Source organism: Penaeus chinensis, chromosome 11 (assembly GCF_019202785.1).
Source record: "Penaeus chinensis breed Huanghai No. 1 chromosome 11, ASM1920278v2, whole genome shotgun sequence".
NCBI classification, from domain to species: Eukaryota; Metazoa; Arthropoda; class Malacostraca; order Decapoda; family Penaeidae; genus Penaeus; species Penaeus chinensis.
Genome location: NC_061829.1, coordinates 40870764 through 40888263, shown reverse-complemented (window position 1 = coordinate 40888263; position 17500 = coordinate 40870764). Strand labels below are relative to the sequence as shown.

Below are 17500 nucleotides of genomic sequence, written 5' to 3'. Positions count from 1 at the left end.
GTACTCCATCGGGAACAGCCCCGAGCGCCCGTCCAGCGTGCCCTGGAGCCAGCCTGCGAGGAGAGAAGGTACATTAATTCTGAGGCACTTCGGGGCATAAGAACGCTGAGTGGAACAAGGTGAGAACACAAGAACAGAGCTTAAGACCATTAGAACAAGTTAAGAACAATAAGTGGCAGCTCTAATTCTGAAGAACTTCGGAGTAAAAGTATGCAAGAACAAGCTAAGAACACCGGAACAAGCCAAGGACACTAGAACAAGATTGAGAACAACTGATAGCTTTACATCTGAAGAAATTCGAAGCAAGAGTTCACAAGAAAAAGCTCAGAACAGTAGAACAGTCTTGAGAACAATACGTGACAGCTTTTTAATTAACTAAACCATTGGAAGTTTTTTAGAACAAGCTTAAGAACAATCGACCACTAGCCTGAAAACACCGAAATGACAAAAGAACAAGAACATTTGAGAACATTCGGCCCTTAGAACACCAAAACAAACAAGAAAACTTTGCACATTATAACATTAATTTAAGAACAACAGCCCCCTTTACTTAATTTATCATTATTATTATTATTATTATTGACCACTCATGCATTCATTCGATAACACAACAAACAAAGCGAATAACAAGAAGAGAAAACGTGAACTATAACATTTATAGTTCACGTGGAACATAACAAGAACAGACAGACAATATATCAACCTTCGTCAGTAATGGGGGGGGGGGGGGGGTTGATAACAGGCTTAAACAGATAGAAGAAAAACCTTTGTCTGAAGTGAAACAAAACGAAAAGAAGTACAATAAACTTTGTAACAAATGAAAGAGGAACAAACAAATCATTTTGTAATAACCGAAATGATAAGGAAAAAAAAAAAAAAAACCACGAAAAGATAGCTTCAGAAACACAAGGAACACAGTTATTGAATTTGAATTTGAAAGTGAATATGCCACAGAAAATAAAAGCACAACCATTAGGAATAACAACTAATGAGAAAAATACAAAACTCACAAGACAAAACCTCGTCGACGAAAATATAGAAAACGGACGTAGAAAAGTTTTGAAGGGAGTACTTATATAAACAGATCGGTGAATGACAGAAAGAGAGACCAAGTAGATAATAACGACAACAACATAAACAAGTGAGATTATTTACAAACACCGGTGAATGAGAGTAAGAGAGATCAAGTAGATAACAACAACAACAGAAATACGAAGGATGAAACACACACACACACACACACACACACACACACACACACACACACACACACACACACACACACACACAGGCAAATAAAACAAGACTGGCCACGAGGTAAACAACAACAACAACAACAACACGAGTCGGCGAGCACGAGTGAAAGGCGTAATCGGGTGAGAGAAACGCGAGACCGTGGACGTTACGGACGCCGGCCATTCGGTCCGTTTCGTCCGTGAGCGAATCGATGGCGGACTTGTCTGAATGGGTAGGGAGAGGCTGGGAAACCTAAGGGGAAAGGGAGAATGAAGGGGAAAGGGAGAAGAATGGGGAAGGGAGGAGAGGGAATTGAGAAAAGGAGGAGGGGAAGTATGGGAAAGAGAAAGGGAAAGGCGGGGGGGGGGGGGGGGCAGAACGAAAAGGAGGAATAAGGGGGGAGAGGGAGAGGGAAGTGAGAATGAGGGAAAGGGGAATGAGGAGGAAGGAGGGAATGGGGGGAGAAGGGGGTGAGGAGGGGGGAAAGGAGGGGAGGGGAGGGGAGGGGAAAGGAGGGGAGGGAGGGAGGGAGGGGAGGGGAGGGGAGGGGAGGGGAGGGGAAGGGAGGGGAGGGAGGGAGAGAGAGTGAGAGAGTGAGAAAGAGAGAGAGAGAAGAGAGAGAGAGAAGAGAGAATAGAGAAGAGAGAATAGAGAAGAGAGAATAGAGAAGAGAGAATAGAGAAGAGAGCAAAGAGAAGAGAGAGAAAAGAGAGAATAGAGAAGAGAGAATAGAGAAGAGAGAAAAGAGAAGAGAGAGAAAAGAGAGAATAGAGAAGAGAGAATAGAGAAGAAAGAGAAAAGAGAGAAGAGAGAGACAGAAAACAAAAACTCAACTCAACCATACCAACCAACCAACCCCCCCCCCCAAAAAAAAAAAAAAAAAAAAAAATCACACAAACCCAAAACAAACCAAACCACCAAACCTAAACCAACCAAACCACCAAACCTAAACCAACCAAACCAACCCAAACTCAACGCACCATTGTCGCCGTACTGGTCCGTGATGATGATTCTGATGATGTCTCCCTTCTTGAAGTTGAGGAGCGTCGAGCCCGTCGTCATGTAGTCGGCGATGGCGCGCACGAACTCGCGGCTTCCCTGCCAAAGGAAGAGAGAGAGAGAGGCGTTAGGATTTTGGTTTTTTCCCAGGTCATTGCTTTTATTTTTAGACTATTGTTACTTTTTTGTTGTTTGTGTTGCTGGTCTTTCTGTTGCGGTTGCTATTGTTTTTATTGTTGTTTCTGTTGTTTTTGTTGCTGTGGCTATTATTATTGTTTTGTTGTTGTTCGTATGTACGTAAATATATGATTTGTTGGGGTTTCTTGGTAAAGGTATTGTGTAGGAATCTAATGATACTTGTGGTTGTAAATGAACAATGTGCAACGTGACATAGGGTGAGAAGCGTTGATGTCTGGAAGAAAGAATATTAGTAAATCAACAAATAAAAATAAACAAACAAACAAAAATCTTAAGAGACAATAAACTAACAAACAAAACGAAGTAACTAAGATAATGAAAAATAATTAAGTGGCATAATAAGCACGTGACGAGAAATCGAGGTCCTCCTCCGATCTCCCGCGCCCGAGTACCTGGAAGGCCAGGTGAGCGAAGGCGCGCGGCTTGAAGTTGTTCTGACGGCGTGGTAGAGGATGATGGCCCAGCCCATCCTCGAGGTGGCGCCCAGGGTCTCGTGCCAGTCGTCGAGGCCGGGCGAGACGCTGGTGATCTCGCTCAGGTCGCTGCCGGTGCTGCGGCGGGAGCTCACGCTGCCCTTGAGCGCAGACTTGAGGGCGGGGGCGGGCGGGTCGTCCACCAGCGGGATGGGCGGCAGCGACGGGTCGTAGATGTCGTCCTCGAAGTTCACGCTCAGGCGGCTGGTTCTGAAGCCGGACTTGAGGGCCGTCTTCGGCGCCAGCTGGAGGGCGGGCGGGATGTAGGGGAGGGACGGGTCGTACACGTCGCCCTCCGGCGTGTCGTAGAAGCTGTCCGTCGAGGCGGACTCCGTCACCGACCTCTTCCTCTCGAAGCTGTCGAAGTCGCTGTCGGCGAGCTCGTCCTTGACCTCCTCGCCCTCCTGCTCCTTCCCCCCGCCGTGCCTGTGGAGGCTGAGGATCGGCGTGGCAGGGCGCTCATCGCGGAGGTCGTCCCGCGACGCCCTCAGCGCCCTCCGCAGCATCGGCACGTCCACCAGCGGCGGCGGCGGCGCGGGCGGCGGCGACGGCGTCTGGAACTCGCCCCCGGCCACGATGTACTCGCTGCGGCACGAGTACTTCTGCTCGCCCTCGGCCTCGCCCTCGGCCTCCCCCAGGGCGGCGTCGAAGGCCCCGTGGTCGTGGAGCATCTCCTCGTAGTCCTGGTCGTCGTCGCCGATGCCGGGCATGTGGAACGACAGCGGGTTGAAGCGGATCTTGCCGCCGAGCGGGAAGCCGTCATCGAGGCTGCCGAAGAGGCCGCGCCCCGTCGGCACCGGCTGCAGGCTGTCGTACAGGAGGTCGTCCTTCGGGAAGGCGTAGCATGGCTCCAGCGAGTCCCGGGCGATGTCCAGGGAGTCGTGCTCGAGGTCCGAGTAGTCCGGGTCCGGGTGCATCCTGATCGCGGGCGGGCGCGGCGCGGTCTACGCTGCCTCGTGGCGGCCGCTTAAGGAAGGCGCGGCGGACGCTCGCTGCTCCGAATGCCACGGGCGCGCCGCCACATGTCACGCCTCCTGACACTTCCTTGACGCTTCCTCAAAGTTCCAATCACAGAAACCTTTAACACTAAAACAAAAAAACCCGAACAAATGCATTTCTCTCCAGCAGGACACCGAGATCGTAACAATCCGTACACGTAACAAGAAAAACAGACCCCAGTGGACTCAACCCCTCCCCCCCCCCCCTTCCCATTAAGAACAAGCGACATCTGGCCCCCAACTACCCGGCCGCCATGACATCCCCTCCTCCAGGATCTCGACAGACGCCTTCTTCAGGCTCCCTTGCATCCTGCGGCCGCTTTAAGAGACCCGGAACGTGACCGCAGGACAAGGTAATGCGACCACAAGTTAAGCAGGTTTTGTGCGGTCAAAGATCCTTCCCCTCCTCCCTCCTCCCTCCTCCCTCCCCCCTCCGCCCACCTTCCACTTCGATGCGTAAACTCAAAATGCGTGAAGAGAGAGAGAGGGAGGGAGGGAGGGAGGGAGGGAGGGAGGGAGGGAGGGAGGGAGAGAGAGAGAGAGGGGAGAGAGGAGAGGGGAGGGAGGGAGGGGGAGGGAGGGAGGGGGGGAGAGGGAGGGAGAGAGAGGGAGAGAGAGGGAGGGAGAGAGAGAGAGAGAGAGAGAGAGAGAGAGAGAGAGAGAGAGAGAGAAGAGAGAAAGAGAGTAAGAGAGAGAGAGAGAGAGAGAGAGAGAGAGAGGAGAGAGAGAGAGAGAGAGAGAGAGAGAGAGAGAGAGAGAGAGAGAGGGGGAGAGGGGGAGGGGAGAGAGAGAGAGGGGAGAGGGGGAGGGGGAGAGAGAAAGAGAGAGAAAGAGAGAAAAAGAGAGAGAAAGAGAGAGAAAGAAGAGAGAGAGAGAGGAGAGAGAGAGAGAGAGAGAGAGAGAGAGAGAGAGAGAGAGAGAGAAAGAGAGAAAGAGAGAAAGAGAGAGAGAGGGGAGAGGGGGAGAGGGGAGAGGGGGAGGGGGGGAGAGAAAGAGAGAGAAATAGAGAGCGAGAAAGAGAAAAAGAGAGCGAGAGCGAGAAAGAGAAAAAGAGAGCGAGAGCGAGAAAGAGAAAAAGAAAGCGAGAGCGAGAAAGAGAAAAAGAGAGCGAGAGCGAGAAAGAGAAAAGAGAGAGAGAGAAAGAGAAAGAAAGAAAATTATATATGAACGTTGTGCATTCAGCGTAGCCTATTATTCTCCAAGAATGTAAAAGGAGGACGTTATTAACATTTACGCATCCCCCCCTCACCCCCCCTCTCCCCTCCCCCCGCTCTGTCGCTTCCAGCTGTTTATATAATTTTTTTTTTTTTTTTTTTTTTTTTTTTTTTATCTTCCGTGATATTTACGAAATTTCGAAGTAACCGGAATATATAATTTCTCGATCGCCATCGTCTTAAAAAATCAAACTGTGATAAAATAACAATCAAGCCGTCAGTGGAATGATCAGTTGTAGCGTTTCAATATTTAGGGAAATTCGCGACTATCTATCACTCTGTCTGGGGCATCACAGGAAAACAAAAATAGTATCAACAGAAAAGAAATGAAAAAGAAGAAAAAAAAAAAAAGAAATGACAAAAACAAAAACAAAACAACAAAAAAAAAGAAAAAAACAGAAAAGTAGAAAGAAATATAAAAAATAAATGCTGAGTCATGCCCTTGAAGAGGAGGGTGGAATAGGGGGGGGGGAGAATAAGAACAAGAATAAGAAAAAAAAACAAAAATACAGTAATTTCACAAATAACGAATAGGTTTAACCCCCCCCCCCCAAAAAAAAAAGAAAAAAAAAGAAAAAAAAGTCTTTTCTTTACACGTCCTTAAACGAAAGAAAAAGAGGAAGACAATGATAAAAAGGAAAAGAAATATAGATAGAAAGTAAGGGAACGAATTAATAACGAGGAAAAAAAAAGATAAAATAATGACGATAATAATGAAGAGTGGAAGCAAAAGAAAAGAAAAAAATAAAGGAAGAGAAACAAAAAATAAATAAAGAAATGAAAACAGAATAAGGGACGAAAAGAAAGAAAAACAATAAATCAAAGAAATGAAAGAAGAGGAAAGAAAAAAATAAATAGAAAAAAAAGAAAGAAAAAAAGAAAGGAAAAAAGAAAAAAAAAAGAAAAAGAAAGGGCCAGAAAAACAAAACAAAAAAAAAAACGCGAATCCGTATACCCCCCCCTCCCCCCCTTCTCCAATCCCCTATGACACTCGCCATCGAAGCCTTAATGTCAAGGATGATCATTCATCTCGATCAAGCCATCACCACCTCCGACCTTTGCAACAAAGAAGGATGGTTGCAAAAGCTGCAATGATTTGCCCTTTCGCTGGAGAGTGATGCGGTTTAATAAGGAGGAAGGGAGGGAGGGAGGGAGGGAGGGAGGGAGGAGGAGGAGGGAGGGAAGGAGGGAGGGAGGGAAGGTGGGAGGGAAGGTGGGAGGGAGGGAGGGAAGGTGGGAGGGAGGAAGGGAGGGAGGAAGGGAAGGAGGAAGGGAAGGTGGGAGGAGAGAAGGAGGGAGGGAGGGAAGGAGGAGGAGAGAGGGGGGGAGGGACTGAGGGAGGGAGGGAGGAGGGAGAGAAGGTGGGAAGTGGGGGAGGGAGGGAAAGGAGGAAGGAGGAGGGAGGAAGAAGGGAGGGAGGAAGGAATGAGGGAGAGGGAGGAGGGGAGGGTATGGAAGGAGGGGACAAAGCAAGGATGGGGGTAAGGGAGGAGAAGGAGAAGGAGAAGGAGAAGGAGGAGGAGAAGGAGGAGGTAAAAACAGCAGAGGAAGAATAGGAGGTAAAAACAGAAGAGGAAGAGGAGGAGGTAAAAACAGAAGAGGAAGAGGAGGAGGTAAAAACAGAAGAGGAAGAGGAGGAGGTAAAAACAGAAGAGGAAGAGGAGGTAAACACGGATGAGGAGGAAGGAGGAGGAGGAGGAGGAGGAGGAGAAAGAAATCAAAGTAAGGAGGGAATGGAAAGAGGAAGAAAGAAGAAGAAACAAAAACACCAACAGAAGCAAAACGAAGATCAGCGAAGAGAAACAGACCGAAAAAAAAAAAAAAAAAAAAAAATCGAAGGAATAGAATAGAAGAATAACAGGGGAAAAAAATAAACCGATAAAAATAGACACAACTCCCGGACAGAAACAAGGCCGTGGTTATCAGCGCCTTGAGCCAATTACCACACGGGATTCAAAAGCAAATCTCTCGGAACGTGAGGGAAGGTTTAGAGTGGCCAGCCCCAGGGAACTTGGAACGAGGAAGGAGAGGGAAAAGAGGGGGAGGGGAGAGGGGGAGAGGGAAAAGAGGGGGAGGGGAGAGGGGGAGAGGGGGGAGAGGGGGAAGAGGGGGAGAGAGGGAAGAGGGGGAGAGAGGGAAGAGGGAGAAGGGGAGAGGGGAGAGGGAGGGAGAAGGGGGGAGAGGGGGTAAGGGGGGAGAGGGGGAGAGGGGGGAAGAGGGGAAGAGGGGGAAGAGGGGAAGAGAGGGAAGAGGGAGAGGGAGGAGGGAGAAGGGGAGAGGGAAGGAGAGAAAAAGGGAAAAGAGGGAGAATAAGACAGAGACGGAAAAGAAAAGAGAGAGAAAAAAGAGGCCGAGTGGTAGGCACAGGAAGAGAGGAAGGCAAAGAAGGAAGAGGAGGAACAGGAAGAATAAAACAACAACAACAACAACGGACACACGAATCAACACAAAGCAGCGCACGAATTCCGACCATCCCACAGCCCAGCAGTTACGTCCTTCACGAAAGAATAACAACAGGATCGTGAAAGCATTCAATAGACTCTCCAGCACAGCCCAGGAGTCGACTGAGCGACCGGACGGCCTGCTTGGTCATGCGAGATAGATACGAGTTTGCTTTTGCTTTCACTCGAAAATGACCCCGACTTCGGCTTCGGGCGGACGAACGCGCAAACAGAAAACGGGGGGGAAAGAGAAAGTGGGAAGATCAAATTAGCAGGGGTAACTTGGGAGAAGGAAGGAAGCAAGAAGGGGAAGAAGAAGAGGCGGAAGGAAGAATGGGAAAGATCAAAACAGGGGGTAGACTTGAAGAAGGGAGGGAAGGAAGAAAGGAAGAAGAAGGGGAAGAGAAGGAAGGAAGAATGGGAAAGGGGAAGAATGAAAAGGAAGGAAGGGAGGATGGGGAAGTGGAAGAGAAAGAATGAAAAGGAAGGGGAAGAGAAGGAAGGAAAGAAGGAAAGAAGAAAGAAAGGAGGGAAGAGGGGAAGGAAGGAAGGAAAGTGGAAGAGAAGGAAGGAAGGAAGGAAGGAAGGAAGGAAGGAAGGAAAGAAGGAAGGAAAGGAAGAAAAGAAAGAAGGTAAAGAGAATAAATTTAAGGAGGAAGAAAATAATTTTCTTTTTCATCCTTTTCTTTTCGTTTCCATTTCCATCCACGAGATCCTCCCATCCGTTCAACCTTTGCCCTAATATTACTCTTAAGTGTGTCGCCTTGCGCTCACGCCCTCCCTCCCTCCTTTTCCCATTCTAAGTACACCTTCCTTATTCTCTCTCTCTCTCTCTCTCTCTCTCTCTCTCTCTCTCTCTCTCTCTCTCTCTCTCTCCATTCCTTCCCCATTCTCCTCCCTTTCCTCTCCATCTATCTATCTTCTCTTCCCTTATCTCCCTCCTTTCTCCCTTCACTCGTCCCCCTCTCCCTCCCCCCCCCCCCTCCGTCGTCCCCGCCAGGTCAATGTCGCCAAGACCAGTCCAGACGAACTCTCCTCGCTTCACTCCCCCTCCTCTCCTCCCCCCCCTTCTCTATTCTCCCTTCTCCCCCTCCCCTCCCTGCTCCCTCCCTTTCCCCCCCTCCCCTCTTCTCCATTCTCTCTTCTCCCTTCCCTTCCTCCTCCACTCTCACCTTCCCTCTCCTCTTCCTCCTCTTCCATTCTTCCTCCTTCCTTCCCTTCCCCCCCCCCTCTCTATTCTCCCTTCCCTTCCCTCCCCTCCTTTCTTCCTCCTCCATTCTTCCTTCTACCCCTCCCCTCCTCCTTTCTTCTTCCTCCCCCTCCCCACCCGCCCTTACGTCAAACTACTCCGCTTTTCTTCCTCCTCCTCCTTCCTTCTCCGTCACGAAATCAGGAGGCGAAGAATGGGAGGGAGGAATTCGTGCATAAAGAAGACTAAGAAGAAAAGAAAGAAAAGAAAAGAAAAAGCGAATTAAAAGACAAAAACAAAACGAATTAAGAAAACATAAAAAGATCAAATAAATGAAAAAAAAGAAGAAAAAGAATAAAAAATGATAAGAGAAAAGAAAAGAAAACAAAATAGACGGCATAAAAGAAGACTAATAATGATAAGAAAAAACAGCTGATAACCCCCCCCCCCCCTACACACACTTAATAGGTTTGGAAGACATATACACTAAGGGTAGGAGGGGGGGGGAGAGGAGGGGGGGGGGGCGAGAGATGACGAATACGATACACACGCACTTATTTACGTACACACGAACGCACGCACACAACCAAATACGTACACAACGCATCGTTACGGTCTACCGATGCAGGACAGAGCGAGGTGTGACGGCATATGACACAGGAAACATGACAGCGCAAGGTTATACACACGCACACAAACACAAACATACTCACTCACTCACTCACTGACTTTATATCTCTCTCTCTCTCTCTTTCTCTCTCTCTTTCTCTCTCTCTTTCTCTCTCTCTCTCTCTCTCTCTCTCTCTCTCTCTCTCTCTCTCTCTCTCTCTCTCTCTCTCTCTCTCTCTCTCTCTTACTCACTCACTCACTCACTCACTCACTCACTCACTCACTCACTCACTCACCCACTCACTCACTCACTCACTCACACACAGAGGTCACCTAAGTGCGTTACAGAGCTGCTTATTATGTCCTGTTGCGTCATTGTATTTTTTTATTGTTACTGTGTAAAGAGTGGGAAAGAAGAAGAGAGGGAAAGAGGAGAAGGTGGAGAAGAGGAGGAGGAGGAGGAGGAGGAGGAGGAGGAGGAGGAGGGGGAGGAAAAGGAGGATGAGGGTAGGGAAGAGGAGAAGGAGGAGGATGAAGAGGAGGAAGGAGAAGGAGGAGGAGGAGGAGGAGGATGAAGGAGGAGGAGGAAGGAGGAGGAGGAGGATGAAGGAGAAAGAGGAAGGAGGAGGAGGAGGATGAAGGAGGAGGAGGAAGGAGAAGGAGGAGGAAGGAGGAGGAAGAGGAGCAAGGGGATGAACTGAAGAATGGAATGGACCGATGGGAGCGAGGAAGAGACAAACGATACAAAACACCTAAACGCCCATCGTATATAGAAACAGCAACAACAACAATAATAATAATAAACTATAAAAAATATCGCTCCTTCCCATCCTTCGAAGCGCAGGGAAAAAAAAAAAAAAAACCCCGGGTCGATGCCATTGCAGGATACTCTTCGCCCCCCTCCCCTCCCCCTCCCCTTCCACCTTCCCCCTTCACCCTCCCCCTTCCCCCTTCCCCCTCCCCCTCCCCCTTCCCCCTTCCCCCTTCCTCCTCCCCCTTCCCATCGCCTCCCGAATTGCATGCATTACCGCCCCGTGATTGCATGGGTGACTGGTGATGGCGCGAGAGTCACCGGGCGATTTCTAGAGGGATAAAAAAGGAAAAAGAAAAAAAAGAAACGAAGATGAAGACGAAGAAGAAGAAGAAGAAGAAGAAGAAGAATTAGGAGAAGACGAAGAGGAAGATGGAGACGAAGAGGAAGAGAAAGAAAATCCTAAGGAGAGAGGAGAGGACAACAGACATAAAAAGGAAAGAGGAAATTAAAGGGACAGGGCGAGTGAGTTTTACGACGTGGCTGCACAGATCATGCACACGCAACGTAGAAAACGACAAACAAACAAACAAACAAACAGCAGAAAGCGTAGATGAGGGGGGAAAATCGGATTCCTGCTTGTGGCGACTTAATCAAGTGGCAACACACGCACAAACAGACTAACAGACATACGACAGAGGTCACACACACACTACCACACGGACCACTTTTCCGGAAGGTTCCACGCGACTGGGGGGGGGGGGGGGGTGCAGGGAGGGCAAAAGGGGAGGGGGAAGAGGGAGAGGGGTAGGGGGAGTGGGAGGTACACCGAAGCGCCAACTTCGTCACAACAAACAGGTCGTTTTGGCCGGATACAAGAGAGAGCCTTCGAGGGGCGTGAGGTACTCCGGCGTCAATGGCCCGATTACAAAAAGCCTTTCGGTGTCATGGGGGGGGGGGGTGATGAGGGGGGCGGGGGGGGGGGGCTGAGGCACCTTCCACCCCCTCCCCTTCCTCTCTCACCCCCCCCCCCCCGCCCCCCTTTGGCTTGTCACGGATGAGGTGTCTCGCGACCCGCCTCTAAGTGGGCGCTTTAATTAAGGTGGGCGAGCTTCTGTTCTGTCTTTCTTTTCTCCTCTTTCACTTTCTCTTTCACTCTTCTTTCTCTCTTTTCTTTCTTCCTCCCTCACTCTCCCTCTCTCCCTCCATCGGTGTCTCTCCCTTTCCCTCCCTCTCCCTCCCTTTCTTCCTTATTCCTTCCATCTCCCTCCCTCCCTCTCTCTCTTCCTTCCCTCCTCCCTCCCTCTCTCTTCCTTCCCTCCTCCCTCCCTCTCTCTTCCTTCCCTCCTCCCTCCCTCTCTCATTCCTTTTCTTCCTTCCTCCCTCCCTCCCTCCCCTCCCCCCCTCGCTCTCCAAAACCCCAAGAAATAACTGCGATCTCCGAAAGCGGCTTAAAACCCGGCGTACCAAGCCCGTAGACTTTTTTCTCATGGCGGGTCCTTGCCCATCCAGCCATCATTTTGCGCTTTCTCGAGCAGCAATTTGGAAAGCAAACAACGTAAAAAAAAAAAAAAAAAAAAAAAGTCCACAGACTTTAATAAATAAAAAAAAAGAAAGAGAAAGAGACATAAAAGCACAAGAGGATAAAAAAAGAGAAAGAGAGTCAATAAAAAATCATAGAAAAACGACCCAGACATCGTCCTCCGATGTAAACAAACTCTTCTAAAACGTCCTTGCGGAAATTACGTGTCTTCTTGTCATTACACCCAACGGAAAAAAAAAATAATAAAATAAATACATAAAAAACATTGTACATAATCGTGGGATCCTAATTACGAAGACAGGTAACGATTTTCATAATTCTCTCGGGTAAAATAAGCGCAAGAAGTCTAACCTCCTCGCGTTTACTCAAGAAGAAGAAGAAGAGAGAAAAAAAAAAAAAAAAAAAAAAAAAAAAAGGCAGCCGAGTGCGCGTTCGTGTAACATTAATCCGAGTGAATCCACAGATCAACTTTTCAGTCTCTCTCTCTCTCTCTCTCTCTCTCTCTCTCTCTCTCTCTCTCTAAAAAAAAAAAAAAAAAAAAGAAGAGAGAGAAAGAAAACGAAAAATTAACGAATATGTATAAAAACAAAACAAATAGCCACATAAAAAAAAAACGAATACACATAAATAAAAGATGAAAAAACGACTAAGAACGGTTGGGCAGTAATTTTCGCGGGAAATTTGAAAATTTCGCGCCACGTCAGTTAGCAATTGAGGAATATCTCAGAATAAAATATCACTTCATATTTTTTCGTAGGAAGACGGGCTGGTGTGAAAAAACGGGGGGGGGGGGGGGGATGTCATGAGAAAGAAAATCACGACAGAAAGCAAAGAGAAAAGAAAAAAGAAAAGAAAAAAAAAAAAAGTGTGACTCGGACGAAAGTCGAAGGAGAGGGGGAAGGGCGAGAGAGAGAAATAGAGAACTAGATAAATATATATAGATAGATAGGTAGATAGATAGATAGATAGATAGAGAGAAAGAAAAAAAAAGAGAAAAAGAAAAACAAGAGAAAGATCGAAAAAAACAACAAAAGAAAGATAAAGAAAACAAAAACATAAAGAAAAAGGAAGAGACACAAACAAACAGACTAACAGAGAGAAACACCCCAACCCAATTAGGCTTCCAAAACTCCATAAAACTTTAAGACGCCCTTCCGGAGAGAACTGCACGCCCACGAGTGTAATTATCACCTCTTGGCATATAGGGCGCGGGCGGGTGGCATACGGAGATGGGCGGAGGGAGAGAAAATGGGATGGAGGAGGAGGAGGAGAACAAATGATAGAGAAAGAGAGAAAGAGAGAAAGAGAAGAGAGAGAGAAGAGAGAGCGAGAGATGAGAAAAAGCGAGAAAAGAGAGAGAAGAGAAAAAGCGAGAGAAGAGAGAGAGAGAAGAGAAAAAGCGAGAGAAGAGAGAGAGAGAAGAGAAAAAGCGAGAGGAGAGAAGAGAGAGAGAGAGAGAGAAGAGAAAAAGCGAGAGAAGAGAGAGAGAGAGAAGAGAAAGAGCGAGAGAGAGAGAGACAACAAAACGCCGAATGAAGACGAACTCCTCGCACGGTTCATTTGCGAACCAGATCGAACACACAACTCAAGCCCAATAACCTCTTCAGTCAACAATAACCTCTAAGTTCAGCTCCAGTCACCCAGTCTACAACGAATGACTCACGGACTTTGAGGAAAAAAATAAAAAAATAAAAAATAAAAAAGGGAGAAAAGCGTGTGACTCGTTGCATTAACCGGCCAGAAACGTCCTCCGCGTCAGCACGATATCAATGTCTTCGTCTTCCCTTTTTATCTTTCGGTTTTCCGTTCTCTCTCTCTCTCTCTCTCTCTCTCTCTCTCTCTCTCTCTCTCTCTCTCTCTCTCTCTTTCTGTCTTCCTTTCTTTCTTCTGATCTTTCTTTTCTCTCTCCTTGTCTCCCTTTCACTTCCTGACTTTCCCCCCCCCCTCTCTCTCTCTCTCTCTCTCTCTCTCTCTCTCTCTCTCTCTCTCTTTCTCTATCTTCCTCTTTCTCTCTTCCTACCTTCCTTTCTCTCTCCTCCTATCTTACCCCCCCCCCTCTCTCTCTTTCACTCTCCCCCTCTCTCCCTCTCTCTCTCTCTCTCTCTCCCTCTCTCTTCCCATCTCCCTCACCACAGCGACCACGAATCACAGACTATCACGGCGAGACCCCCTGCCGTAGACTCATTACCGAGAGTCATTACATTACTCATTTTCCACAGGAATATGCGAACCGTGAAACATATATATTTTTTTTATTCATTTCCAGAACGGTCTAAGGGTGCAGGAGGGGGGGGTGGAGAGGAGGGGGGGGTGGGGGTGGAGAGGAGTGGAGGGTGGAGGGAGGGGGGAGGATAGGGAAGAGGGGTGGAGGCTGGAGTGTAGGGGGGAGGGGTGGGGGTAGAGCGAGTGGAGGGAGGAGATGGGAGGGAGGGAGGGAGGGAGGGAAGGAGGGGTGGGGGGGTAAGGGAGGGAGTCCGAGGGGGGGGGAGGGGGGAGTCAATGTGAGAACGTTACCGCTCTCTCGTTCCCTGCGATTTTAATATATTTTTTTCCTATTATTCGTTTTTCTCTTTTTTATTTTTTTTCCCTTGTTGGAGACTTCTTTTTACTCTTGTTTCCTCTCTGTGCGTGAAGGTCCGTTTTTTTTGGCCCAGCGTCAATCGAGAACCAGTTTTGTTGCGTCTTCAAACCTGTAACCTTTTAACCCTTCGCTGTAACTCTCATCCTTGAAATTGTATTAAAAAAAAAAAAAAAAGTAAAAAGAAGGAAAAAATAAAAAGTAAAAATAACAAAGGAAAGGAAAAAAACGCGATCGTCTCTTGTTTCCACTGAATAATCACGTCGCCATCTTGCGTGCGAGAACCTGGACTTTTTCTTATTTATTTTCTTTTTAAGAAAAAAAAAAGAAAAAGAAAAAAGTGTTTTATTAAAAAGAAAAAAAAAAAGAAGAAAAACAAAACCGACGAGAAATATGAATCCATTAGGCAAGTACCGATTTCATGATCTATTATCGTGAGAAAAGAAAAAAAGAAAATTTCTCATTTGATTCACTCGATTATTTCCCGCCATTTTGTTTAAAACGTTTTTATTCTTTCCTTTCAGCTTCATTTCGGAGGGAGTTCGAGCAATGACTTTAGCTAAAAAATACATGTATTTTATTGCACACTCAGCTTGTCAATTACGTGCTCAACGTCCACTGAAATTGCAAGTGATAGGCGTCTCTAAAAATGTCCAATGCTGAAGCCAAGTCGAAAATGAAAGTCGACAGAAACGTGACTCCGTTCATGTGCGGAGCGAGAAAATACTCTCGAATTCGTTGTCTGTCTATGCCTGTCTGTTTATCTTCCTTTATGTCTATCTGCATGTACGAGTGTCTGCCTGTATGTACGGATATTTGTCTATCATTCAATCTTCCTTTATGACTGTATATTCACATGTATGCCGTTATGTCTGCCTGTATGTACGCATATGTGTATATGCTCTATTTTGCTCTTACCATTATTTTCCATTATTATTTTTCTATTATCTTATTTTATCATTATTTTCTATTATTATATTTTATAATTATTTTCTATTATTATTACTATTTTCTATCATTACTGTTATTATTATTATTATCATTATTATTATCATTATTATTATTATTATTATTATTATTATCATTATTATTATCATTATTATTATTATTATTATCTTTATTATTATCATTATTATCACCATCATTTCCAGCCTCCGAAAGTGAACTTGCCCGCCGAACCCCCGAAACCACAAGAGTCCGAAGCCGCGAGACGTCCCCTACAATTCGCACAACAAGGCCGCTGAGAAGGCGAGTTGTCCGAATAAGAAACGGCGCTTTCACTCCCACGGGGAAGTTAACCTTGGCTCGCCCACGTTTTCCCGATAAAAAAAAAAGAAGTAATTATGCTATATCAAACTATTTACAGTCAACTGCAATCATATCTTGAAAAAAAAAAAAAAAAAAAAATCTACTTTCAGTGACCACAAACGAATGACAAATCAAATTACTTTTAAGCTGACAAGAAGTCATTTTCAATTTATTAAATCGCCGGGAATATGAACGATCAGAAATTTTCTACTGCGACGACTCAGCAATAAAACTAAAACAGCAACAAGAACAATCACTGTAATAAACACACGAAAAATAACAATAACAATCATCATAATAATAACAATAACAATAATAATTATAATAATAAATGCAACAACCAAACAGCGATAATAATAATAACAATAATAAAAGAGAAAATCGACACGTAGAAAACGAATTGGAGAACCCCCCCCCCCCCCACGCCCACCCTAATTCCAGCAACCCTTTTCCTCAGACAGATAAAAAACAACTAACCCAACCACGTGTGACGCAACGCACGGACAAACACACGAACACGTACACGCACGCACGCACGCACACACGTGGATAAACACAGACGCAGAAACACACAGCAACGCGCACACACAGACACACACACACACACAGACACACACACACACGCACACACACACACAGACACACACACACACACACACACACACGCGCGCACACGCACACACACACACACACACACCTGCTGTACTATTTAGAGAAATTCCTATTTGAAGGTTAGCCCTGCGGTATCCATCTCAGAAAAGCGTGAAGAAACTGCATTCCTCACTTTCCAAAGATATCAAGAATTATTCAAATTTGCGGCCGAAATAATCTTTAAAAGAAAGAAAGAAAGAAAGAAAATCATGGATTTGGGTTTAGACGGACAGGGACTGGCTCAATCCCGGTATATATGTATATGTATATGTATATGTATATATATGTATATATATATATCCCTTCCTGGATTAAGTAACATACTTAAATACCCCGGATAACAAATGGATCATAGACCACAGAAATCCCGAGATACGAGTGGATATACTCCTACCCCAAAGTATATTAACACACACAAGGAGGATAAAAATGAACCCAAATCCTATCACAGGAAACGCGAGGTTAATAAAACGCGCTTCTTGGCCAAGCTAATCTAACCAGGATAATCCAGGATCAAAAAAAAAAAAAAAATCATGAAAAAAAAGATTAGGGATTGTCAGTGTGATCAACGCTGCGTCTAACTGGATTAATTCGGCCGACTAATCTCTAATCCTTAATTGGGTAGCGAGGCCTTGCGAGAGAGAGAGAGGGGGGAGGGAGGGGAAGAAGGGGGAGGGGGAGGGAGAAAGTGGATATCTCAATTTTATAACCAAGAGAGGGGGGGGAGGTATAAAGCAAAATTATAATAATAATAATATGTAATAATAATAAATAAAATAAATAAATAGGATAAATTAAATATTGATAAATGGATGTCCCGTAATGAAGACGAAGATGAAGAGAAGTGGAAAAAACGAAGGAAGAGAACGAGGGAGGGGGAGGGGGAGAGGGAGAGGGAGAGGGAGAAGGAGGGGGAGAGAGGGAGGGAGGGAGGGAGGGAGGGAGGGAGGGAGGGAGGGAGGAAGAGAGAGAGAGAGAGAGAGAGAGAGAGAGAGAGAGAGAGAGAGAGAGAGAGAGAGAGAGAGAGAGAGAGAGAGCGAGAGAGAGCGAGAGAGAGAGAGAGAGAGACAGAGAGAGAGAGAGAGAGAGAGAGAGAGAGAGAGAGAGAGAGAGAGAGAGAGAGAGAGAGAGAGAGAGAGAGAGAGAGAGAGAGAGAGAGAGAGAGAGAGAGAGAGAGAGAGAGAGAGAAAGAGAGAGAGAGAGAGATGAATAGATGGAAAACCTACACACCAATTAGAAATTACACACAAACACGAGCAAAAGAAAAAATGACAGCAACATAACCAGCGGAAAGAGAAGGGAAAAGGGAAGT

General features: G+C 46.4%; 1 protein-coding gene across 1 annotated transcript in view; it reads right to left on the bottom strand.

Moving 5' to 3' along the window:
* Positions 1-17500, bottom strand: part of LOC125030345 (unconventional myosin-XV-like) — a 59939-nt gene that overhangs the window by 9488 nt on the left and 32951 nt on the right. The window contains 2 exon segments of the mRNA XM_047620335.1: positions 1-53; positions 2217-2334. The exon segment at positions 1-53 is cut by the window's left edge and continues 57 nt beyond it. Coding sequence (XP_047476291.1) covers positions 1-53; positions 2217-2334 — 171 coding nt within the window.